Below are 27,384 nucleotides of genomic sequence, written 5' to 3'. Positions count from 1 at the left end.
GAGGCGACACAGCTGGGACAGTTGACCCCAATGAAGATTGCTTGAAGGATACTATTTGTCTATGTATTGCTTTAGCAGAAAAAAGTCACCATGAAGCTTTTTCTAAGCTTCAGCAGTATCAGAAGTAAATAAAATATTCAGGATTCATATTAAAAGGAAAAATTAGTAGACCGACAACAGGTCCAAGCTACTGTAGAAATATCTCGACCGGACCTTAAAGAAGCAATTGTCAAACTTAGCATTAGGAACTAGATTACCCTGGACTAGATGTCTGGCTATAGCCTTGTTGAGAATCAGAACTGCTTCTCACAAGGATATAGGAGTTTTGCCTTATGAAATGCTCTTTGGGCTACCATACCTGGGCAGAAATAATGGATCCCCACAGTCTGAAACTAAGGATATATTTCTCTGAAACTATATACTCAGGTTGTCATCTTTTCTATCTTCTCTCAGGCATGAAGGGCTTCTAGCAGAAACTCAGCCATTAGAGTTTGCAGCTCACAAGTTTCAGCCTAGAAACTGGGTCCTGGCCAAATCCTAGAAGGAAACTAAGATTCAGCCAGACTGGGAAGGACCATTTCAAGTTATGCTGACTACTGAGACAGTGGTACGAGCAGCTGAGAAAAGGTGGACTCATTACACATGGATCAAAGGGCCAATCAGACCTTCAAAGGACAACGATGAGTGGCAAGTACAGACAACTGATGACCCCCTTCAACTAAAGAGATGAAAATGAAATGGAACACTTGGGGATTATTAATCCTGTATTATGTCAAATTTACAAATGGGTTACTCATCATTAACCTCACTGAAACTGAAGGTTCCCTAACAGTTTGAGTAGACGCTTGCCAGATCCTTAATCGTGGGGATGTACAGAGCCAAAGAGAATTGAGTTATGAAAACAAATACATGTGTCCAGGGGAACCAAACTGTTCTAGGGATGATTTAAATAAGTGCATAGTTTCTGTTGCTGTCTCTCCTTGCCCCTCCTGGTACAGTGTTTTCTGGACCACAGAGTTCAGGGGATAGACAGTAAGCAATGAACAGTTATCTCCTCAAAGTATAGACTTGAAAAGAAGAAATACCCTATCCAAAGGACAGCCTCTCCCAGGATGTGAGTCCCTGCAATGCAACCCTTTACTAATTACCATACAAGGAGTAGATGACTGTAAGTGGAGTTCATGGATTAGGAGCAGACATTGGTGGAAAAGATCCCCTAGGAAGGTTCAAAATACAAGCATTAAAGAACAATAGCAATGAAGAATTAACTAAATCACCTGCCCCAAAAAAACTCTAATAGAGCATTGGGTCCTACCAAATGATGCTAAAGTGGTCACTGTCATAGAAAGATCAGATTTAAGAGAAATCTTTGAAATAGAAACAGGATATAGAGATACAAATGCCTGGGTAGAATGGATCCAAATATATGGTGCAAAGCCTAAACAAGAGCAATTCCTATGCGTGCACATCAGGAAGGCCTGGGGCCTAGGTGGTATCCTTCCCTCTGGGATGGAGTGCATCTTAGCCTTATACCAAGATTCTGCGGCATGAGGAAAATAAATCGTTTCATACTCTCTCCCTACTCTTTCCAGCCTTACAGGTGAAAAATATCAGAATTCCCCTGGCATTTTCAGGAATAATCAGAAATCGTACTGCTCTTCTCTCAAAATGAAGCAGGAATGACACCAGGTTCCTAAGAAACATGAGTAGGTGTGTAGACACAGGAAGCTGGTCCTCATGAAAGTAATTACACTCCTTAAAAGTTCCCTGAGCAGATCTTTAGTGGTCCTGTGGGAAGATGACACTTCATTCCATTTTACCCCCCCACACTGGGAAGGTACCTCTGACATTGTTCAGTTAGCAATTCCTTTTACCCTGGCATTTGAACATGGTAATTCATCAGGGTAACAGAAAAGGAGTTTAGGGTTTTTCCTGTGATGACAGAGTTTATCATCTCGATCCAACTGGTGTCCCCAGAGGGGTTCCCAATGAACACAAAGCAGGAAATCAAGTAATGGCAGGTTTTGAATCCTTTTTATTCTGGTGGGTAACTATAAACAAAAATTTAGATTAGATAAATTACATCTATTACAGCCAACAATTTATAAATTATACTAGAGAAGCAGTTAAGGGAATCACTGAACAATTAGATGCTACTGGTAGAATGGCATGGGAAAATACAATGGTCCTAGATATGATGTTAGCAGAGAAAGGTGGTGTACGTGTAATGTTAGGAGATAGGTATTGTACCTTTATCCCAAACAATACTGCCCCCAATGGCACTATAACCAGAGCTTTGCAAGGACTCATGAGTTCAGCAGAATTGGCTGAGAATTCAAAGACAGATAGTTCACTCACAGGATGGTTAGAATCTTGGTTTGGAAAACGGAAATGAATGATAGTATCTATTTTTTTAATAGTAGTAGCAGGAGTGCTAACTGCAATAGGATGCTGCATCATCCCATGTGTCCGAGGACTTGTTCAATGCCTTATCAAGACAGCTCTATCAAAGCAAATGCCTTTAGGGCCACCACTGTACTCTGATAAAATGATGCTGCTAGAAGACCAAGAAGAATGGAGCAGTACCAAATACTTAACTGCAGGAAAAAAAAAGTGAAATCATGTTATCTAGGCTTTAAGCCAGCTACAGAACTGTATAAGAAAATGCAAAACCAATAAAAGTAAAAAATAAGAAGAAGAAATTGAAGGAGGAATGTTTTTACAACTGATCCTTAATGTAAAACAAAGTCTCTTCAAACTAATCCCAGAATGCAAACCGATTCCTGTATTTTAAAAAGTTAATCTAGGGGGAAGGGTGGCCAAAGAGCCAGGAATCCTTATTTTAAATAAATTGATAAGGGGAAGTGGGTTGTTAGAATTAAATGAATGAAATACGTAAACTGAGACAGGCATGGGATAGTCTGTAAACCCTGCAGTACCCAACCAATGGGGAAGAGAGGAGGGAATTTGCAGCTGGGATTTGGGGGGTATATAAGCAGGGGCTTTTTGCCCTATTCTGTGTGTCTACCTTTAGGTACTATACTGTTCTTGCAAAACTTAATAAAGTATGCTTTCCTGAGAGATCCTGCCCAGGCCTATTATATTGGCAAGGTAATAGTTTACTTTAACTACCTTTCTTCTCCACATTTGCTGTTAGCATTCACTTATACAATAAATGCTAAAGACACATTTAAGTAGAAGGTACATCCCACAGCATTGAGCCAAAAGCTTAGTCTGCCTTTGAAGGTCAACAAGAAAGTACTTCCACAACAGAATAAGGCCAGAAACAGCACCTAATTTATCCTGCAGATATAACAGACTTAAAAACATCATAGTAGATATTCTTAAGTGCTTTATATTTATTTTAAAGTATTAATAATTGATGATATGGAAAATTATTCTCTAGAGAATAAAATGACAGCTTTTACAATTTATACTATGCAGTACATGAAATGCACATTATTTCAGCTGCTTGAAACAGTATTTGCTGTACAAGTGAAAAAGGGTAGACTTAGATGTTTATTTGTAACAGTGTGATAGAAAGCACAAACAAATAACATTCAAAATAAACAAGCTCCCAAAAATCTGAAGAAATCTTTAGATAACATGTTCATAGTTTATACTAAAGTTTCGATATACACATTATTGTTCCCCACAAGATGCTCCACTTTACTGGATTGCTGGAACATGATGAAAATTGAAGGTGCAAGAAAAGCACCTCTCAAGCCATGTAGGGATTGGACGGGCATAACAGCAGTTTCCTGAAGTGTTTTCTGCAGTCGTTGACTCTACTATTTCTTACAGCCACATACTGTGGCAACGCAAGAAGAGAGGTGGGCTCCAACTACAAGTACTGTCAAGGCCAATCCAGTTATCTGGAGAGTTACTGGAGCAACCCAAGGCGTTCTTCCCAGTACTACCAGCCCACAGAACCCCCTGTGCAGGACATAGCATTTTAGGAGACAACCACACTGGGGCTAAAGTGTGATCTTGAAGTACATGGAATAAACAGTTCAAGACAAACTCCTTCAGAATGTCCAGTTTGAAGTTCATTCACACTTCACAGGCACACCAGCTTAAGAGAAACATTCATGTATATGTAGATAACACTTCAAAGCATACTGCTTTAATGTGTTCATTTGCTTTACAGTTTAAGTGGTGTAATATATCAGCAGCTTTGAAGATAGTGTTCATGGGGCATGTTGAAGCTAATCTCGCAGTAAGATTTTAAGCCTACTTCACAGTTTAACAGTTGTCTCCTTCAGTTTTCCTTCTCATTAAGAGGCATCTACAGTGGATCATCTTTTACAACTCTTCTGCTTACAATCATAATGCCAACACTCCCCTAGAAAATGTACCCACAGTAACACTGTTTGCTCTGATGCATATGGTATTGACACTTGATTGTAAGCTTCTCCCATAATATAAGATACCTTCTAGATCAAAAAGATTTAAAAGATATTGCACTGTTGTATTTTACTTTTGCCTTCCAACTTTGCCTCCAAGTATTTACGAAACTGTAAACAAGTTATTTTTAGACAGTTTTCAGTACTGTACACCTGTGTTCCAAGGAACTGGAATTCAGTGACACCTTCGTTAGAAATACAGTAGCCTAAGCACAGTGTAAATTCTGTCCAGCTGCCCTCTTCGTACAGTAACCAACAGGCCACTCCTCCCACATTCACACCTTCAGCTTCCTCTTCTGATCGAAGTATGCATCGAATCTGGATAATGCATATTCCTGGAGAAATAAGGGATGTTCAGTACTCAATACAGTAAACACAGTTGAGTTTTCTTATTTGGGATGGGGAAGCCTAATGAAGGTATTAATTTTGTTACTTTCCTAATTCATCATCTCAATGCATTAATTAGCTCTATTTGGGAAGGATAATCTTTCCAGAGGTGTTCTGAACTCTTCAAGTTTCCTCCAGCTCAAACACTATTAGCTTTTGCCAGCATGCCAGGAAAAAACCAGGAACTAAAGTCATCAGGATTTCACCAAAAAGGATGGCTTCTGCAGCACTTCCTGCAGGATATTCAGTGTACCTGAAAGTTCTCACTTTACAGTGCACTAAACATGTATCAAGAGATAGACTGATCCATTTCTCCAGTACATACAACAAGCTACCTGGCATTGATATTGTTGTACACTGAATATCAACATGTCGTTACATATGCACTTTGACTACTCGATTTCCAAATTCACTTACTGCATGCCAGTTTCCCTCTTGCACGGGATCTCTTATTGCAGAGCAATACTTCACTGCAAGGCTTGATACATAAGGCTATAGTCTATGTAACAATGGGAAGAATTTCTGAAGTTTATGATCTTAAATGTTCTTTACATTCTTAAGGAAAAAGCACAAACTAGTAACAAACTGATTTTAAAAATTTTTACTCCACTTAGGAGATAATAGTTGATGGGAGATGCCATTTCATGTACTTTCTGATAATGTACCACAGGTTACTTAGATTATACATTCTTAGTAACATGAAGCTACAATTCAACAACTTACCAGGTAACCAAACTCAATGGATGAGATCTTTGCTTGGATAATAGACCACAGACCCCAAAAGAAGTGTGATGCAAGGGCAAACCTGAAATTACAAGGCTATGTTTATTGAAATACCCAGGTAAGTCACAACATCTTATTTCAATATCTTGTTAGATTAGTATTCCCCAGTTTGGGGATGTCCACCTTTTCTTCAAGGATGACAATATAAAACTAATTCCATTTGCTTCCCCACAGAGTAGTATTTTGTTTACTCCACTAATAACATAGACCATGTATCTATAAGGTTAGAATGGACAGATTTTTCTTTACCACATGCAAATAGCTTAGAATCTCCCTTGGTTTAAGTTTCTCCACCCAGTGATGTATACAAGCATCGGCATCACAGTGGAAGTTTCAAGATACAGTTGTGAAAGACAAGGTACCTGTTAACTTCTATGAACACATCTTCTTCTAGTTTGGACTTCTCTTCATTGCTTAGATTTTCGAAGCCATCATGGAATGCAGACAGGTAACTGGAGATAAAATGGAGCTGGAAGGCAAATAAACAGAGTTACAACTCTTCATTTCAAGACATATTTGCTTCTTTGAGATCTACACAGGCCTTCTAATAAGTTAGTTATTTTTTCCAAACATTAACAGTGCTGACACTACCTTTAAGATTAATGGTGGTTCCACTAACTGCTTGGAAGTCTAGTTTAAGAAAACCACAATATTAGGACAACAGATGACATTTTGCTACTGCCAACTAATTTCACAGCTGCAGTCCACAACTACTGGATGTTTTGTGGCAGATAGCTACATGGCACATAGTAAATATCCTATCCTGCATAGATATTATGAAGTTTCTATGATTTTTAAAGCAAAGGTAGTCAGGATTACAGAAAATGTTATATCTAAGGAAGTCATGGAGGAAAGGTCTTGGGACAGAATAAGTCCAAACAGAAGTGGAAAAGAGTTAAGATTTGAAGACTGTCAACTCTGGCAATTCATTAGTTATGTCTTACATGCCCACCTGTTGCTTCTTTGAAGGATATTTAAGAATGCTAGCTTTGAAGAATGGATACTTTTCATACGTGTAATCATACATCCATTCGCAGAAGTGATTCCCAATGTCAAATCCTCTGAAAGAGAAATAAAGACTGAGTACCTCAACATTTGCATACCAGCAATCTGGTTTTGCTTAAGCAAGCCTAAAATCAGATTTTGAAGCACAAAGTTACTGCAGTTTTGCTAAATGAGGTAGAGAATTGACAACCAGAAAACAACTTGTTTGCAAGTTACTAAAAATCAATTAGTAAAGATGGGCGGTTAAGAATGAAAGCTACCAGCTCCATGAAAATACTAGACTTTGCTACCAAGTTTTATACCAATGGAGACAATTAGAAATACTTGAGTATGCATTACATCTCAGCATGAAGTGAAACATCTCTAATGTTAGCATTATTGCAGGCAAAGCAGTCATACTCAAAGTATTTAACATATCCCACTTTTACATTATTGGAATTCAAGGTTCCATTATGTTCCAGCTATGCTGATGTTTAATGGTCCCAATGACTCCACACACTTAGATTCTCCTTAATAATAGGTATTAGATGACTGAGGTAAGAAAAGCATTTTATGTACCCATGTAGTGAAAAACCTAGGAGTACTTATTTGCACAGATGAGAACACCATTTGAAAAGACTGAAGAAAAAATTGCAAAAGCAAACCTGCCCTACATACATATGTACACATGCAATCTACCATTCTCCCCATCTCCCCACTAGAAAGCAATTTTTGACATGCAAGCAAGAAGCCATTTGTGCACAAACAAGCCTTCTAATCTGGACAACCAAGGAGTTCCAACAACTTTGACTTTGCTGTATGACTATACTCAACACTACTGGGACCAGAACTGTTTTGACTAGTTACATTTGCTGTCCACTACTAATAGAGCAGAACACAATTCAGTAGAATAGACAGATAACCAGCAGTGCAGCACTTGCTCTCGCTGTAGCATGTAGAAAGTAATATACCTTCCTGCTGAACAGAAAATAAAAGTGATTTACCGGTAATTATAGCTGCTGTATTCAAAGTCAATGAGCATCAGCTTTTGGTTTTCTAAGTTCTCTCTGCCTTCCAGAAGCAAAACATTACCTGAAAATTTTAAGATAATACAGAATATTCAATAGAGACACAGGAAAAATCACAGAAAATAGTACTTCATCTTAAACATTTTTTTTTTCAGATAATACCAGTTATCCCTCACATCTAAACAGAAGAACAACCAGAAAAGCCAAGTTGGACTGGCTGTACAGCAGCTTACTGGAAGTTGAGATATATACTATAAACCTTGTAAAGCTGAAAGCAAGAAATTTTTCTTCTGTCCAAGCACAAGTAGATTTGTTTTCCCAAGACTCCTGCTTCTCTGTTGTTTAGTTTGCAGCTAAATCAGGTGACACTGTCAGCCTTATCAGCCCTGAATTGTTTCTTTCCACAGCTTGAGATCTAAATTATGCAGCATCTCTCATACCTGTATAGCACTATCATTGATGACAACACATGGGACAGGAATTGCTTTTCAGCAGCCTGAAAGCCACAGACTGATCACTTTGCTATTCTTATGTAGCACAATCAGTACCTATAGAAAAGCTCAGCCTTTTCTTTTGTAACAGGGAGATTTCTTTATCTGTCTTTCAATCCACTTTGTCACTACAATTCATCTGAAAGACATCAAGTCTGCCTCTGTCAAGTGCCAACTAGCAAATAAATGTAGAGAAATTTCAATTTTTCCAAGTTTGTCCTCTTTCCACAGGTACATCTGTTCTCCATGTCACACTCTTGCACCAACAGAACAAGCACACTACTTTGCCCTCCTTGGACCTGCCTTGGAAATTTAAATTCCAAAGCTTGCCCCAGTCCTATCATGATCTAACTCCTCCAGTATTGCACCTTGCCACACCAGCAATGAGACCTCAGACTCCACCACTATTGAGCTACCTCTTCAGACCCGAGATCAGTGGCTTTTTCCCCTTATGCTGCCTATCCTTATGTGCTTGTCCTCTAGGTCAATCCCCCTCCAGGCCAATTCCTCAGCCTTAGCTAACAAAGCCAGGACTCCTGAGAACAAAACAGCCCTGCATATGGCCCTAGTGTAGCATCCTTCCAGCTCAGCCCAGCTTACCCACTGTAAAGGTGACAGGGAGCACAAACACAGCATACCCAACACCTTCTGCCTTGCCTCCTTTTCATCTCTTCAGAGGACTAGCTCAGAAAAATTGTAATTCCCTCCACGACTCCCAGAGAGAACACAATAAAAAAAGGTGGATAAGGTTCTCCCAGTGTTTCTTACCAGTACAAGCTGAGAACTGCTGAGTCAAACTACTCCATTTTCACCAATTACTGTACTTTTCAAGTATCTTTTAACAGGACTAAAGTATATCTGACTCTGACCACATATACTGCAGGTAGCTAAGAAAGGTACAGTCTTAAAAGAAAACACCCAAGGCTCCCATCATCAACCAAACTGTACTAACAGAGTGTGTGTACATACCTGGCTTAATCCAGTTATGATATTAGATGTTCCCCTAATCAGCCTGAAGGGTTGCTGAAGCCAATGCACTTTGCTTTGCAACTGCTGCACACTTGGGAATACACAAGCTACTGTTACAGGTCAGCTGTCAGGGCAGTACCTCAATAACATGAGCTACCTCTCAGAAAGCAAACAAGTGACCAGAAAATGCTTAATACTGCATTGTTCAGTAAGGCCAAAAATGTTAGCAGCTTACCTTCTTGACAGTCATTGTGGCAAAATACGACTGGTGATGAAGTAGCTTCGAGCATAGCTCTAGAAAACAGCAATACAGTATTTTTTAAGTAACAGATCACTAAGTTCAGTTTCACTTAAAAGAATGGATTTTGCTGTAAGAATTTGAAGTGCTATTCATGTCTATCGACTATTTTCTCATTTAGAAGCCCAAGACCAGGACAATGAAGTTGGACTTCACTGATCAGCAAGTCAGATTAACAATTGATCATTATCAATTTGTAGTCATATGAGACTCAGGTCGGTTACAGAATCAAAAACAACCCCCAACTTATAAAGTAAAATGAATATAAGGTATTATACTGTATAATGTGTTTGAACAAGTATAGAAATTCATACTGAAGCTGTGCAAATTTGAAGACAGTGGTAGACAAAATAAGCCTACCTTAGATTTTTCATTTCCTGGGGCAGATTGTAACTGAGGAGTTTGTTCAGTTTACTAGTTCTGGATTCTCTGGTAAATCTAATCCTCAGCACTTGATTTAGATACCTGTTAAAAATAGACACAATAGTACAGCATTTGTGACAGTAAGTATATTAGTCTTCTCATACTAAGATAACATTTAAATTAAAATCAAATTTTTTTTAAAAGAGTTATTGAAGAAAAAAGCTACTACTCTTCAAGGTAATTGAAGTTCCTCAAGTAACTATGAAACTGTTTCTAGGTACAGTGAGAGCTTGTGCTCTCAGGCATTCATGAAGAACGATCTACTTATCAAAATTACCACAGGTCACCTCTTTTGCATACTTTAAAGCATTGTGTAACTTACTTTTCCATTGTTCCAAAAAGCCACTTAGGTTCTTTATTAAATGGCATTTTCATGCCATGAAATCTAGCCATCTTCTCAGCTATTTCAGCAGATATGTCAGGTAAGCTTAGTTCTTCAGTACTTAGTTTCCTGCTCTGTAATAAAAGATAGTATTCTTAAAATACAGTTAATTGATTAATTACAAACACTAGCATTAGTCTCTATACAGTATAGTATAAAATACTAGCACAGTACTCAAGGAATACACTTTTTTCATCCCAAACAAAATTGCTGTCTTTGGAAAAGCCAAGTTAGCTTGCCTAGCTTACATATGATTTAGTCAAGTCTCTTCTAGGTCAAGACCTGGGGAATACCACATCTCACAGTAAGAACATCTTCAAAGCAGACTGAGTATAAATATTCAAGGACATCAAAAGCATCTGCTCTTGTTGCTGTTAAAGTGTTAGTCTATAGCTTCCAATGCTATGTTTGGTATCTAACAGGCCTTTTATCTTCATTTATTAGTCTCTGCTACAGCTGAAGAACTTTTAGGTATCCTGGCAAGATCTATAATTGGGCTCTCCAACACCCCCTAGAACTGTATCAAATTGCAGCTAGCAATTACTGCTGGCTGCCAAGTATTCCATTCCCACATCCCTGCTTTTCTGGGCAGTCCAGAGACCTCTTTGTCATGATCAATTAAAACAGCTACCAGCAGCCCACTAAGTAATCATGACCAGGACTTACAGGAATGAATTCTTCCAGTCGCCCTTGTGGAAAGATTCCATATAGCTTTGGGCCAAGAGCTCTCTCTGCAAGAATGGCAAACATAACACTTTCCAGAACCATGGCTTCTGCTCCCTGCAAAGAAAAAAAAATTACAGCATTAGTTAGTGCTTGCACAGAAACGAACTCAGGTGTGCTGCAAAGTTAGAAATTTTAGGGTTAGCTTTAAAAAGTTGACTCAACATTTTACTAACAAAAGTTTCTTGACTAATAACTTGTAGTTAGCATGGGAGCAATACAAATATTTTGCTTTCAAGTTTAAAGCGGGGGAGTAAAATCTGTATTACTCAACAGGTACTATCGGTGGGCCGGGTCAAAGACAAACTATGCAAAAACCAAACCAGACTCTCCTCCCTAACCTGTGTGAACTCTGCAAATTCATTTCCTGAAGGAGTTTATCCTACTGAAGCACAGCACAGGAACTATAAATACTATCAATATTAGCCTTGGCTACTTTAACACAAAAGGACATTTTAACTATTTAAATGAATGACTGAACTAACCAGCTTTTTATTTAGAATAATGACTTAGGATTTGTTTCTGTCAAGCACATTTTAAGCCTTGCCTCTCTTTTTATTATTTTTTTCTTTTTAAGAGAGAGTAATTTAAACTCCTGCTAATGAGCATGTGTGAATAAACATTCTTCCTTTTCTACCTCCAAACATGCCTCCAGTTTCAATAGCTTTTCTTCAAGGTTTTCTTTACATCAATAAACTCAGTCCATAACAATCACAAGCAGACAGCTTCTTAATATGAATGTTTAAAAATTAATAGAAATATGAAATATGTCTCAAAAATAGCGAAAAATCACTGAAGTATAGTTTTTTTTATGGGTAAGATGAGCTGTAAGTAAACACAGAAGCCACAGTATAAATCACTACTTCTAGCAATTGTGTAAAGAATCCAGCTGTACTCAGATCCTAGAGGTCCACTAAGACTCTGCCTACTTTTTAGCAACTCATCTCAAAGTCTGACCTATGAGACTTAATTTTGTGCTTTTAGTTCTTACACTTTTAAGACAGCTCTCATATATTTCAAACTACAGAGCCATTTGTGTTATTGAAGTCACTGCAGTCTCAGACAGTAAATAACTCTTTGTTACACAAGTTCCACTCTTGACTACACTCCAGGCAGTTCCATTCATAAATTATTTTTATTACTGGCCCACACATTATTCCGGAAATTCTAGCATTTCATACTGAAGTGTAAGAAAGGCTCACGTAACTATGTTCAGAGGCATTAGCTTCAATAAAAAGTAAAAGACTGATCAAGAATATTGACAGTTTAAGACAAATGGCATATTAAGGTATTGTATTTATGTCCTCCACTGTTTTGCTATCTCAACTCCTTGAAGCAGAGCTAATGCACCAAAAATACATACTTTTAATCATTTCACATTCCCTCATCACCATAGGTCTGAACTTTTCAGTTCAGTTCTGAAGCCTAATGCCAAGCATCAAAAAGCACACCAGATACAAAATAATGAATGTCTGCTCCTTTATTAGCTTATATTGATAATTTGTCTGTGCCTTGTACAACACCAGGGTGTTTTAAAAGTCTGATTACAGCAATCCTGTTGGCTGTTCCCATTAGGATGTCAGTTCCTTGTTTTCACATCTTACTGAAAAACCAACTCACAATACTTGGATAACAGCAAGTGCCAAAGAAATGCTCTTCATTAAGGTGCCTCTTCATGCATCAGAAGTAACAACCAGAAATAATGATATTGCCAATTACTCAACAGTGCCCTTCTGGGTTACTTCTACCACATATCTGTCTAGCCCTAGTCCTTTAAAACATGCTTAAAAGTTTAGGACTTTCACATAATCCACAGCTACACAACTGCAAGTTTGTAAACTTCTGTGTCAGCAGTGTTAACAAGGATGGCTGCATCTCTCCATGAAAGATCTGCTCCAATTTTAAAAAGTACAGGCAAATGTTACCTAAAAACAGCAGTATAAGAATGTTCAAGTTTCAATGCTCTGCTGCTTGACCCTCAAAAGACAAAAGTTTAGAGCACCAAAATAACTTCCTCTGCTGTAACAGAATGGTCACTTGAGAATAAGTCCTATAAGAGACAAATAATATCACCTACGCACATCAGTCACAAAGGCTTCCTCATAATACCTGATGGACCTTTTACCAAGTTGCCACTCCATACACCACTGTCAAATATAGGTGTGGAAATAAACTACTAAAGGACACTAGAAAATTCTGTGGCATACTTCATATGGACACTGAACAAATCTAGGTATCTAACTCTTCAGTTAAATGTTCACCTGACTGCTCTTTTAAAGGATCAAGCATTGTAACTGAGTTATGTATCTCAACACCTTCAAATACTTCACAATACAATTATACTGCCACGACAACCACCTGTTCTTTTAAGCTCTGAAGCTCTCAATTTTAATCAGTTTCCAACAGATGAATGGTGAGCACTTGTGTTTAAAACAAGCTTCTGGAGAAGATTTGAACACTCACACTTTTAAATGAATACTTAGAGCTGAATGTTGCATTTTAAAATCTAAGAATTATTATAAACACTCTTCAAGACTTTTCCAGTACATAACTCCCATTCAGGCAAGGAAAGATCAAAAGCCTTTCTATACTTCAGTTGGAACTGAAGCTTCTGCTTTATTTTTGCTTCAACAAAAAAGCTCACTATAAAATACACAAACTATTACTATTTTGAGGAAAGTTACCCCTAACTATAGTAAAACCAAGATAAAACAATCCCCATCTCATGTCTCATCACAGTTGTCAAACATCAGGCAGCTCAGAACAGCTACGATGCTTTTGCTAGTGATCCAGAACATTTTAGGATTACTCAGAGGTATTTTTACTCTCTCCAAAGGATGACATTAACTTCTCTGATCAAACCTATTTACTCAAGAAAATTAACAAATCTAACCTGGCAGGAATTATTGAGTAAAATGATCCAACAGTGAAGTTCCAGCACCGTGAGATCAACAGCAGAAAAAACAACCTACCAGCATAGAATTACTATTTTCAGGCAACAAATGAAGACAATTCTGAAGTTCAAAGTTTTGCTTCCTGTACTGCACAACTCCTCTGAGCTGCTGGCACCAGGACAGTGGGCTTGTTTGGATTTTTGTTTTCTTTTAACACTTTAGGAACTGTTTTCAACTAGATTGAGGTGGGGGGGGAAAAAAACCAAAATAAAAATCAAGCCACCTCCATTTTCCACCTCTGAAGAGAACTGAGGAATCAAACCAGTACATTTCAGTTCAGTCTTGGTTCAACTGATTGAAGCTGCTCCAGCAAACTTAACTGAAAGTTCAACAAAACTTCAAAAGCAGTTATTCGACGAAAATTTTAAAACCAGTTTCGAGACTCTAGAAAAAAAAACACACACAAAAAAAAACCCCAACAAATGCTTCAACTGTTTCAGGGGGCATTCCCAGATGGCAGAACACACAAGGAGAGAAAAGCTGCACTTATCAAACAAGTAAAATGTACTTCTCCCTAATCACTGCCAAAATCATCACAGAGCTGAAAAATGATAGTACATAATGACCAAGCAGCTGGCTAACACGTTGCAATGTTATCCCTTACTGAAAAAACACACTGCCACGGTAGAAATCTGAATTACCAAATTGTGTTCAGATGACTTTATGAAAAATTACACTCAGCAAAACATTATGCTGCATAAGCAGAAATTGTTTCAAATGCAAGAACTTTGATTTTTGCAGAACACAGATGATACAAGCACAACACTAATCAGAAGGACTTGATGTTCAAGAGGAAGTTCTCTCCAGCTCCATATACTTTCTTCAAAAGAGTTCATCAAGGTATTATAAAATAGGGATCGGGTAAAGCAGAATACTGATCTTTCCCTACTAAAGAAAGATGAGCCTAGTATTAGAAATAGCAGTACTCATATCAATGTTAGAAATGGTAAAAAACCACTTAGGGCACAGTTTGGGGGGGTATTTTTTGTTAATGTGGAACGCTTAAATCTTTACAAGCTACGTACAGACACATAATAATGTTACTTCTATGAGCAAACAGATATATTTTCTTCATTACTGTTTACAGTTTCTAAAAACACAGCCCAGACACCAGGTGGAGTAACTCCTGGTTTAGAACAAGCAGGATCACTACATGTTTCTATCATCTAAAAAATTCTGTGAAATAAGCAAATTTAGTTACTCACCTGCCAGTCATTTTCCTTCTGAGACTGTACAGACTCTTCTTTATTACAGGACCTCTATAAATGAGAAAAAGCAAACACAATAAGAAGATGAAATTTAACATGATTAACCTGCAACCACCAGAACAAAAGGAGTAGAAGTGCCAGCTACAATTAACTAGATGTTTCAACACTGTCTTGGTATGTGACAGCTACAGCACTAGTATCCATCTGACCTCTGACCACCACACTACTTCAACAATTCCAAATCTTTCAAAAGGATGTGCCACTGAGACCAGACCAATCCTGTAAATAGCCTGAGAGCCAATTTTCAGGTATGTTTTATTGTTTCTCAGTATTTCAATGTATCACAAGCTTATAAGAACATTTTTAATAAACAGAAAATTAAGTCCCTCTGCATGACATCTGGGACGATATTCTTCTTGCAAATAAAGCATTTAAGAGATGCATTACAGACACTACATAAAAGCCTGAGAAGGACTATTAGAAGAGTTATGTTATGAAGCTTGCAAAGCACTTGCTTTTTTTCCTATTGTTTTCCAAATTTCTTGTCACTAGAATTTCGTTACTCACAGTATGCTGTCTAGAATATATGTACAGTGTACCACTTGGCTGTGCAAATCCAAGACTTTTTTTTCAAATGAACTGCCCACATACACTAAAGATGTCTCAGTAAGAACTGCAGTATACTAGCAAAACTTCAATGAATTTCATTAATAATGTATTCTGTTAGGATTACTAAGTCATTACAGAGCAGTTTCAGAGTATCAAACTATACCCTCAGCAACTAAACCCTCAATGGCACATGCTTTTAATAGAGCTACACATTTAAAATTCAAGATGTAATAGAAACCTTGTTCTTTAAAGGGCTTGAAGGTAAGGAGAAGAGAAAGCAAATATTTGCTTAGAACTAGTGACAGTTTGTGGCTGCTATTTATGTTGCAATTCCACCGTTGACTGTTTAAACCAGACTAGCTTTAGAGGCCCATTAAGGTAGCCTGCATCTCCACCTTCTGAACAAAAACATTTGATTCATAGAACTGTGTGCATACCTTTCTATTCCAAAGCTCTAACATGTCCAAAACAAAGGTGGAAATATGAACTTAATGGAACACAGTTAAGCAACACCAGCTGCTTTAAGTACAATACAACAAGCTAACAATTACACAAGCTATGCAGTTACAGTATTTCAGAAGCTATAGAAGAAATACAGTTAACATGAATCAATGGTCTTTCAGCAAGTACTTTCCATTGCACTAGGATAATAAGTTTAAAACAAGACAATATAAAAACTACTATTAGTTTATATTCCTTTCAAGGAAATTAATAAAGTCAAAACATATTCACTAAAGCTAAATGCATTAACTACTCAATAGTATTAAAGTCATTTACAGAGGGCTTCTTTGAACAAGCATGTCCTACATTGATACCACCCTTGCATCTTACAGTTTTTTCTTGAACAGTCAGAAAGTTACTCACCATCCAGGAGTCTTTCCTGATTAATGGTGCTCTCAGAATGGTTCAGTTCATCAGAAGGTAAGCAGATAAGGCTTTTCCCTAGAACCTGAACTGGCATCCACCTTCCAGAAGTCATACTGTATAAAGGGCTATCCAGTTCTAAGAGTCCACCTCAAATTAGTGTTGGAGATAGCCTAATGGCATCTACTGTGCCATTAGAAAGAGACAGTTAGTGATGTGTACTGCAGAGTCATCAGAAAAGGAGACTTCTGTGGCATCCCTTCCTCTTTTCTGTTCCCTCAGCATGGAGCATTAGTGTCCAGAGGAGAATGAATACAAAGTAATTTGTGAATAACTGGCAAATATGAATGGAAGCTTGAAGAGGATCAGTCTTCACAAATGGCCATGTACTCAGCCTAGAATTAGGAAAGTCTCCAGTACATGTGGTCAAGGAGAATGAAGTAAGCAGGATACAATTTCATGTAGAAGTAGTTTGGGAGTTTAACAGATGTTAAAGTGGTAGGATTTGATTGTTTTCTGACTGCACAATCACCTATGAGAACAGTGGTTCAAAGTCAAACATCTCATACCACAAGGTGTTTGATCTACATATTTAGCTCATATGTTCTTGGCTAAACCAATCAAAACTTCAGTATTTCCAAAAGCTCTAATAGCTCACTCCAGCTTACATCCAGTTCTGGGACCTATTTACTTCAACAGCAATGAGTAGATTTTAATTACACAAATAACAATGACTGAATAACTGCTGGAGGTTTTTATTCTCTCTATATGGAAATATTAACTAGAAATGGACATGTGTTCTACATCTTTACAACTTTAAATATTTGTTCAGTGCTTCTTTTATTGTGGGAAGGTTTATTCTCAAAGATTAAGAAAGCTCTCTACAATTTTAGTAAGGGAGTACAGCTATATGCAGAGAGACAACAGAAGTTACAGAGTCTACTTTGTGATCACATAAATTGATTTTAAGGCAGGAATCTTCAGGTACAAGATGAAAGTCCTAGAATGGGAGACATTGCACATTATCTGATCTGTGATCAGAAGATGACCAGGCAGTATTTACACATCTGGCAGTTTAACACAGAAAATTAAGTTAATAATTTTCTCCCTAATGCCCCAAATTTATCTATCTTGTAGCTGGATGATGAGCTTTGACTCAGAAATCCCAGGTCATGCTTAGCAGGAAAATTCTGTATAGAGGAGGAACTTGCAACTTTTTTTTTTCCCAAATAACCCTCTGCCCACAAATTTACATCTTACATTATAACCTCATTTTCTGAGTTTACTCAGCTTTAGTAGTTTTCAAGACTTCAAAATGCTGCAGTACTTTGATTTAGACAAAACCCTAGGAATTCAAATACCAAGGAACAGCCTGAGAGGTTAGAGGCAACCTATGAAGGGAAAGCTTTTCTATGTTCTAGAAGCTGTTGAAAGACATCAGTTTGAACTTCAGGATATGGGAACACAGTTTTAGATTCAGCAATAGCTATTTCTGTTTCTAAGAATCTGCCATTGACTGCTGATCCCTGCCAGACCTGAAGGAACTCATACTGATTCACTGAAGTCCTAGAATCCACCACATGAAGAACAATACCCAGTTCAAGCCCTGAAAAAGCCACAAAAACATCTCTAATCCTCTTCATTTCAAGTTACCATTCTCTTATGAGGGAGCAGAGGAAAGGAAGGGGCAGTACTTTGATATTTTGTTATTGCTGTAAACATTCAGATGCACAGACAGTAGCTGTTGCTACTTAAGTCTTATTTTTAAACAATGAAATCTAGTACTAAAGAAAATGAAAGCTGTAGAGAGTGCTCCAACTTCAGAGATCTCATACTATACCGTGAATCGTGTCTGTCACCTGGAAACCAGAGTGCTCTAGGCACGATCGCATGGACAAGCCTGCAGCAGAGAACACATGCATATACAACTAAAGTGGTACATTACCCCCAGAATACCCTTAACTCCACCCAACACAAATATATCCCCGTAAGAGGTGCTTGGTTTCTTTCAAGCTGTCTGCCAGTGCCAGGGATTTGTAGTAACTCCATGCTACAAACAGACATGGACACCAACAACCACAGAAGACGTTGATAATTACAGTTACACAGCAGTCTGCATTTTATTTAGTTACAAAAACCAAAAGGCAGCAAGGCAGGTATGGAAAAAGATTTACCACAGAACTGTGGCAACCATTTATACTTATTTTGCGTCTGCTCTCATAGAAATTGAGACTAGAGAAGAACATCAGATATATCAGTTTGGTTTTCCTCATTCAAATATAAGCTTTTTTGGCTGTTGCGAAGTGCCCCAGTAAATCAGAATTCAAGGTTCTTTTGACATGTGTAAAGGAATGGGAATCAACTCCCAAGTTAGCTTTTGACAGGTGAACTTCAGAGAAATTCACCTTAATTTAAGCTTCTTCTTGTTGTTGTTGATGCTATCTCATAGTGAAATCCTATCAGCTTCTGTAAGATGTGGGAAGTTTTTGTTGTTCTGAATTTAAGTAGAAACACTACAGTGATCTGCATATGAAATCCAGTCTTAAAGTCTGGACATTAAATGGCATATTGTTGAAGAAACTTTTGTTTCGGTTGTTTTAACACTGATATAGCCAAACAGTTGAAGACATTTTGTCATGAGCAAATTTTACTTTCAATGCTCTCCTTTAAATTTAGGAACTAAGCTGGAGCAAGAATAAGGGAAGCAAAGAAAGACATTTCCCTTTTTTCAATGTGGAACATATCTGCATTGTGCCTCAAACATTTGAGTTTTAATGTGGTTAGTACTTTACCCTGTCACAAGCACAAATACTTGTCTTAAAAAAATTTCTGCTCAAGGATATACTCAAGAGAAGTCCTTGATTTTTAAACATCCATGCCAGTGTAACTATTCATAACGATGGCCGAGCCAGCTCAGTTCAACTCCCCCCAACTCCCCCCAAAACAGTCATGCACACAAAAATTGGCTTAAACATATCAGCTATGACAGAGGAAGGCACAAAACCTTCCCTGTGTGGCAGCTTTAGCCAATTGGCATGGTTTATATTGGATGAGTTTCATGTACTGACATTTGTGTCTTCCAAGATTCATAATAAGCAAACTGGGGCTATTTTCAAACTGCAAAAAAGGTGGCTCAAAGAATTATGGTGTCATTATAATTCATTCTTAAGTTAGTATCAGGTACCTATTTTTCACTGCTATTCAAAATTTTAACATAAACTTATCTTCTGTACATAGAACAATTTGGTGCATATTGCTACAGATCTATAGCATTAACAGTAGAGAAATAAGAATAGCTGATATAATTACTGTTTTGTTCTCCAATTTCAACAGAAAATAAAATGGACAAGAATTAAAACATGCTAAAAAGGCTCAAACAAACAAGTAGTAACTACTAATACCCAGTGGCAATTACAATTAAGTTATTGAGAATTAAGTTGTAATTTTAGCATAAGGTCTCAAAAGTCAACTTATACAGTATCCTTTAATTTCTATAGGGCAACATTACTAAAAAATATCAAATTACTCCCTCTTTAACAGGCTTGTCATAAGATTCTGCTTATGCCACCCAGAAATTTATAACAATCCTAAGTGAGGTTTTCAAAATACCCCAATAAAACAGTTTGCTTATATTTTAACTTACATTTAATGTACAGGGGCTGGAAGAGACAAATGTTTGTTGACAAAAATTGTGAACCTCAATGCAATCTGAAAGTTTTACCTTGGGACTTTCTCTGCTTACTTAACCTTTAGTGAACTGCACCAACAAGAGCAGTCTTTTCACTGCCACTATGGAAATAAAGGAAGTTAGACATCTCAAAAGATCCTTCAACACTAAGAGTAGAAAGGTTAGAAAGTTATGACCACACTTTCAATTTTCAAACCAAATTAGTTCTGATTTTAGAACCCAAAGTCTTATTTTGATTTTGTCAGTGGATAGAGGCACAGAAAAGGCAAGTTAAAAAAAAACCCCGAGCGAAAACAAGGATGACCAAATGCTAGAGTCGTCTTTACTTTTCCTTTGAAATATAAAGGAAAAGGCCACATTTCTTCAGAGCTCTTAGGCAACAGAAGTTCTACCACTACAGCAGTTTTATAGCCCATGTTCCTAATCAAGCCTTCTACATATTAAGTCAGCATTACATTAAAGCCATTAATAATTCTGAAAAAAAAAAATCTTAGCATCAACCATAGGAGTAATTTCGAAAACAAAGTTTCTCACCACCATTTTATTCACTTTGCTTTTAGTTTCTCTAAGAGACTATTTAAGCTTCAATTAATGAACTTCTACACATTTGTTGTTTAACAGTTTAACTTTCCCAACACACATACAGTGGTGTAGCCAAGTATTTCATGCTATTTCAAACCACTGGAATATTTTACATATTTCTGGTGAAGTTTGCTACCACAGGAAAGTTAATACCTCGCATAATATAACAAAAGAACACTTTGAAGCCAGTTAAGTGACAGTATCCAATGAGATTTTTAACAGTAAGTTTGGTCAAGGCAGTAGAAGAAGTATGGGCTGAAATTTCAGGAACAGTCATCTCCTGCAGATATTGCATCAGTTAGTCAAAGTAAGTGACTGAGTACTGGAAAATATCAAATTAATGGATAATAAAACCAGGCCCTCTAAGTCAAACAGAAACAATTGCCAACATCCAAATATAATTTTATGAAGCTGGATTTTTTATAAGGTTAAACATTTGTTATGATTATTTATTTACAATATCAAGTGTCTAGCAGAGATGGGTAAGAGAAGATCTGCTCTGCAGTCCTACAGTAACAGCCTGTAAGCTTTACAAGAGATCACCTTTACAAAATACTCTTGATGTCAAACCTTACAATTTGAAACAAATTTGCCAACCGCTTCTCTTAAGGTTTGACAAATTTCAATGCTATTTACATTTTACTAACCAAAGAAAAGTAACATTTGAAGAGTTTAACAAACATTTGATTAAGTTTCTATGCCAGCTAGGGGGCATATCACACATCTAGGAAAGCATGTTTTTGAATGAGATGGCTGTACAGTATTGATGCTTGTGCCTTATTTTTATTCTAACACTACAGATCAAATTTTCCAGCAACACAATTACCCATGAGATCTAATTAAATGCTTGAGCATTGTACAAGTTTGACAAAACCTTCAACTTTAATCTCTGAGATTCTTGAGTGTTTCCAAGATTAAAATTAAGCAGTTTAGTCTCTTGCAATCTTGCTAGTTACGCCCAAATCCTACATATTGTACAGAAGCAAACTTAAACTCTTCTGAAACACCACAGCCCAAACTTAACACCATAAACAAAACATTACTGATCAAACAGATAGCAAATGCGCATTCAGCTGATACATGCCAGTCAGGATCTCTATAGAAAGGAGTGTAAGTTCTAGATAGTAACAAATTATAAAGAAAACTGCTTTAAGCTAGCAATCTACCCTACTACCACTAAAACACATTCTCAAAATGATAAAGCAGCAAACACTTGCAACATATCACAAATGAAAATCTCAAAATATATTACAATTAAGCTACAGAAACCCTCCCACTCCCAAAGCACTCTACATACTCACCATCTGCAGGATTGCACCATATAAGCGCAGGAGAACTTTCCGTGGTTCATCTGCAACTGTCTCAATGGTATCAGGTAGTGAGCACTGAAACAGCATGTTGCTGAGGCCACCTCTATTAAGACAAAGGTACGTTTATCAGCTAAGCTGGATGAGCATACACATTCCATTTTCTACAAATTAGAGGCACACTAATCATCGTTTTAGTATAATTAACTGATCTATTCTAACATGAGAAACAATCTTCCAACAGTACCAACAACTCACAGCATATAAGGCTTCAATTAAAAAAATTGGTAGCTTCATGCTTAATGTATCGTCACCATCGAGATATATTGAACCTAATTACAGGTCAAGCTATGAACAAAACGCAACAGGCAACTAAAATAAAATGTAGACTTCTGTTAATTATTTTCAGGACTTCTAGAAAGTGATGCTGAACTCTTGTCATATGTACTTGGTTGCACAAATAAGCAAGACGACAGTAGAATAAGCTTAAAACCATGCAGTGAGTATAAAACCCTAAGTCTGAATTAAGAGCTAGTATAACTGGGTTGGCAGCTACAAAGACTTAACTTGAATACCTGTGCTACAGCGTTGCAGGTGAAAATCTTACTTATGCTGTCATTCTTAGGTAGTAATTTTCAATTTTGAAATTTACAATTAAAGCAGTCCTTCAAAGAAATTGTTCATGTATTTGTCAAAACTAAAGTCACACTCAAAATCTTACCAGGTAAGACAAACTAGGGAGTCCTGTGCTTCAGTCATTCAGAGGTTATACAAGCATGCTGTTTTTTCATATAATTACTGTTTTACACTAGTGTTCTTACAGGGAAAAGTGACAGCATTTGTTTTCCACAGGTTTATTGAGTTAGATACTACTAGAGGAGCTAAGTTTCTCAATTTCTAGTAGCCCACCAAGAACACTGGTCTACTCAACCCATATGCCCTTTACTACATTGTCTTTCCGCATCCTCTTCATTATCAATATGTTCATTAGTAAGTTTTTAAATTTCTCTTCCACAATAGATTTTCCCTATTACTTCTTCCTCTACTACAAGATAAAAAAAAGTACTGAAACTGTTGGTTTGCTTGCAAAACAGAAATGCAAATCAGCTCTACTGAAAAAACTTGTCTCATCATTGAAGAAATCTCTTTCAAAACCAGACAATCCAAATATAATAGCTAGCAGTAAAGGGATGAGGTAGCACAGGGTTAAAAAGTAAGCAATTTTACTTATAGCATGCTACATAACATACTGCAGTAACTCTAGAATTCAAATAGTAGAAACTTTGTCACGTTGTGATTTCCTTCCCAAAGCAATGCAGTTTTCCATAACACCCAAAACATGAGTATTTCATATTACCTTGCAGTGAGCTTTGATTCTAGGAGTCTATGGCAAAACCAAATTTCAGTGGCTAAAATGCAGTTCTTAGTCCTAACCTGACACTCCTCTCAATGTTTTTTCAAATATTTTTCTGGGTTCTCTTACAATGCAGTGCGGGAGTAGTAGAGACTTTCTGGAGAAAAAGGCTGCCAAGAAGCAGAGTACCTGTATACAGAGAAGGGCTGGCCTACATATCCAAAGCCAACAACAGAGAAGGAAAACAAATCTCAAGAAAATAGGATAAAGAAGGCAGAAAAGAACCAGGTAGCTTGGCAGGCATCCAAAAAAAGGATGCTTAGAGACAAGAGAGATGAAGTAACTTTGAATCATGAAGGTGAACAGGTAGAAATAGGCAGATGGAAAGAGTATCAAACAAAGAGCAAACCCAGACTACTCAGATGCAATACATTTCTGGCTTCACTTAAACTATGCCAGACTTTTTTTTTAAAAAACATTTTTCACCTTTTCTAAGCCTCTGACTTTGGTGAAAATGTCAACTCTTAAATAGAAGAACCAAACATATTGAAACTCACTTTACAAAAGATACCATACTAGAGCTCAAAATCCTGTACTAACAGTTATGTTACTTGAACACATGCTCAGTCTGCATACAGTGCATGGAGCCTAGAAACTCTTTTTAATACCTCTCCAGTCAAATAGGAGTGTCTTACTGAGGCTGAAGTGCATTAAACGTAAGTTTCATTATAGTCTTATGCACTTAAAGACTTCATAAGTTACCGTTAATCAAGTAAATCCATACAGGAGTCTAATAAAAGGTATTGTTCTCCTGAAAGGTCAGTAGACTCAGCAGCTTGTTTAAGGGTCAAAAGGGCATATGTCACCCTAATATAGACAAAGCTACCATTTAGTCTACTGCTGCAAATTACTTAAAAGGTAAACCCTTCCAAAATGGTCACCTATTTTCCAAGCTTCCCATTGCTTTCTCCAAATCACAGCCAGAGCAGTTAGATGTGCCTATATACTTGCATTTTGATTAGATGCAAATCTATTTCTTTGCTCTTAAACAATAAGGGCTGCACCCCTTCATGCTATAACATCAAGTACCTAACAGCTGTTCACAAACACAATGTGCACTAAAGCCATCAAAATGGCAATACTGGCAGAAACACTGGCAGAACATACACAGAGGACTTGACTTTTGTGAAACTTGAACCAGCAACCAATATGATGCTGCTTTCTCCATAGACAGGAATGGTGAAAAGACTTTTGCCAAAATAAATGCAACTGCCAATTAGCATGGTTTTACACATTCTTAAGTTTCAGTCCACTCTCTCTTCCTCCCAATCCAGATATCATTATGCCATTTTGAAGTGGTGTCTCAGACACAAAGTTTTCGAAAAATGCAAGAATAACTGTGCTAAAACCTAAGGCTTTAGAAAGTAAGTACCAAATTCAGCAGTGCACTTTAATAAGGATGAAAACAGAATTAAGGGAGTGAGATTACAGACATATTATCAGACAAGTCTACTGTCTAGGAACAGTATCAGTCTTCTAAACATTCTCCCCCTTCATAAACTTACTCTGATCATGTCAAGTGAGCAGAAATTATCTAAAACCACAAATACTATCTTTCAATTAGTTGCTCATTTTAAATAAGGTTTTTAAAATACATTTAGAAATTAGCACGATGGATTTTGGTTATACTTTTATATGCCAGAGCTTTGTCAACTGTTTATGTTTTGTATATCAGCAAAAGTAGAAACACCAGGAAAGCAAACTCAGGACTCCAGGGGAAAAGCTAACAAGCATAACCTTTAAAACTGTATGTGATTCTACATTTTATCAGAGAGAATAATCAAGCACTGAGACACTGGACAAGCAGTCTGTAAAAATGAAACTCTGAACTGACACCAGTTTAACTAGCATATGGGACTGATACAAAAAAAGAGGCTAATTCCACAAAGAAGGCAAAGATTTTAAACGCGTTATACATGGCTACTAGAATATCTAACTTACTTATTTCTGCTGCCAACATGCTGAGTCACGAGTACATGCTACTATATATGCTAAAAGATTATTCACACCAATACATCGCATTTATCTGCTAACTTCTGAATTTCAGAACGGTCAGGGCCATTCCAAAAAAGGCACGTTTTTTTTTTTCTCAGGAGGGAGCTCCGTACCCGGTACAGCCGTTTCTACCAGAGCTGTGACTTTTACCGTCAAGGTCGGGGGCCCCTCCCCTGTCTCAGGGCCGAGGCTCTGCCGTCGCTTTGCAGCACCAGCCACCTCGCGCCACCACCCTCTCCTAGGCCGGGGGGGGGGGGAGGGGGGCGTGGTTGACGCAACGAACCCAGGGCCCTCCATCTCTCTCCGGGTGAGACTCTCCGCGCCGAGGCGGTGGTTGCAGCAGCACATCTCCCACACTGGTGCGCGGAGCAGGGGATGCCCGCGTCGCCCCAGAGCGAATGCGGGAGGCGGATGCGCAGTCGCTCCCCACGCAGCAGCGAGCCTGTTACCCTCCGACCAAAAAAAACCCCAAGTTCAAGAAGCTTTTTTTTAATTAAAAAAAAAAAAAGAGAGAAAAAGAAAGGGAAACCCCGACCTCCCGCTCCTAAGGAAGCGGCTCGGACTCCCGGCGACCAACGGGCCCCGCCCCCCTCTCCGCAGGGACCAACCACCACGCCCCCCCCTTAGCACGGACCTGATGGGGTTGATGCGCAGCTGCTCCTCCCGCAGCTCCCGCCAGGCCCCAGGCAGGAACTCCTTACACCACAGATACGCCTTGTGCCGCGTTCGGGGGTCGAGCGTCGGCTCCTCCTCAGGCGGTGGCGGCGGCAGCAGCAGCGCGGAAGGCAGGGTCATGGCGCCCCCACCTACGCCCGCCACGACGGGGTCTTTCCCCTCGGGATCAGCGTGAGCCAGCGGCGAGGGTGGCTGCCCGGCGGCGGGGAGGACGACACCGCCCCCGCCGGAGGTGCAGCCGAGGAGCAGCCCAAGCGGGGAAGGGTCGGTCTCGCCGTTACAGAACTTGGTCTTCATAGTGTGAGGTGGGCGAGCAAGGGGGCGACGGCCGTTAGGGCAAAGAGCAGGTGGGCGCGAGAGCTCGCTCACTCACCTCGCGTGCTCCCTTCCGTCTCGAGCGCCCGCGACGAGTAAGGCGCGCGTGCCCTCCCGGCCCCCTTTTTATAGGCAGCTCGGCACGCGGGCCCGCTTGCCTCACGCTTTTTCCCTCTGTCCTGATTGGCTCCCGGCTTTCGGCTCCAGCCTGCAGCGGGGGTGGGGAGGGGGTGAAGTTCCGAGCGAGCGGGAGGAGCGCGCGCGCTCCTTTCCCCCAAGCTGCTGGAGCGCCTGGTGATTGGTGCGCGAGGGAGCACGAGGCGCTAGCTCTCGCCGTCGCGACCACCCCTGTGCACGAGGGGCGGGAGCACGCCGATTGGCCGTTCCCCGGTTGTCCCGGTGACCGCCGCGCGCAGCTCAGGGTGGGGGGCGCAGCGCAAGGTGACCCCTCCCCCTGGTTCCACAGCGGTGGCGCCGCTGCCGCCGGACCCGGGGTTTCGTTCCCGGCCCGGCCCGTTAGATACCTTTGGGCCCCGCTTCCCCTTCCTGCTGTGCTCAGCCCTGTCCCCGCCGCCTCCGGGCGCCCCTCTGTGCCTGGCGCTCCTCTTCGGCCCGGCGGCCGCCGCTCAGGTCTGAGGAGGATTTAACGGGCGAGGTTCGGGCCACAGTGGGGGCTCGATCGGGGTGGGGGATTGGGTCAAAGGTGAGCACTGGAGACAGCGGGAGGGACCAGGCCGGGGCAGAGAACCTGTCACCACACGGCGCTGTGTGGTGGAGCTGCCTTTGTCCCTTCGTTGGTTGGACGGTGTTAGTTGAGGTGGTGCTCCCTCAGGCCTGGCTATGCCGGTGTCAGTCACTCCTGTGACTTGCCTCAAAAACGTGTGTGAAATCTCTGTGCA

General features: G+C 39.2%; 1 protein-coding gene across 1 annotated transcript; it reads right to left on the bottom strand.

Moving 5' to 3' along the window:
- Positions 1-3,395: 3,395 nt before the first annotated feature.
- Positions 3,396-26,566, bottom strand: CHKA (choline kinase alpha). Its single transcript, XM_065636413.1, has 12 exons — positions 26,130-26,566; positions 22,081-22,192; positions 15,034-15,087; positions 10,818-10,931; positions 10,092-10,225; positions 9,707-9,811; positions 9,284-9,342; positions 7,565-7,652; positions 6,529-6,637; positions 5,939-6,045; positions 5,517-5,598; positions 3,396-4,741 (listed from the first exon to the last, which is right to left on the bottom strand). Exons 1-12 carry the CDS (start codon positions 26,465-26,467, stop codon positions 4,682-4,684), a joined length of 1,362 nt encoding a protein of 453 aa, XP_065492485.1. The 5' UTR covers positions 26,468-26,566; the 3' UTR covers positions 3,396-4,681.
- Positions 26,567-27,384: the final 818 nt, after the last annotated feature.

The sequence above is a fragment of the Caloenas nicobarica genome, chromosome 5 (assembly GCF_036013445.1).
Source record: "Caloenas nicobarica isolate bCalNic1 chromosome 5, bCalNic1.hap1, whole genome shotgun sequence".
Taxonomy (NCBI): Eukaryota; Metazoa; Chordata; class Aves; order Columbiformes; family Columbidae; genus Caloenas; species Caloenas nicobarica.
Note: the sequence above shows the minus strand (reverse complement) of the source record. Positions and strands in the feature narration are given on the sequence as shown.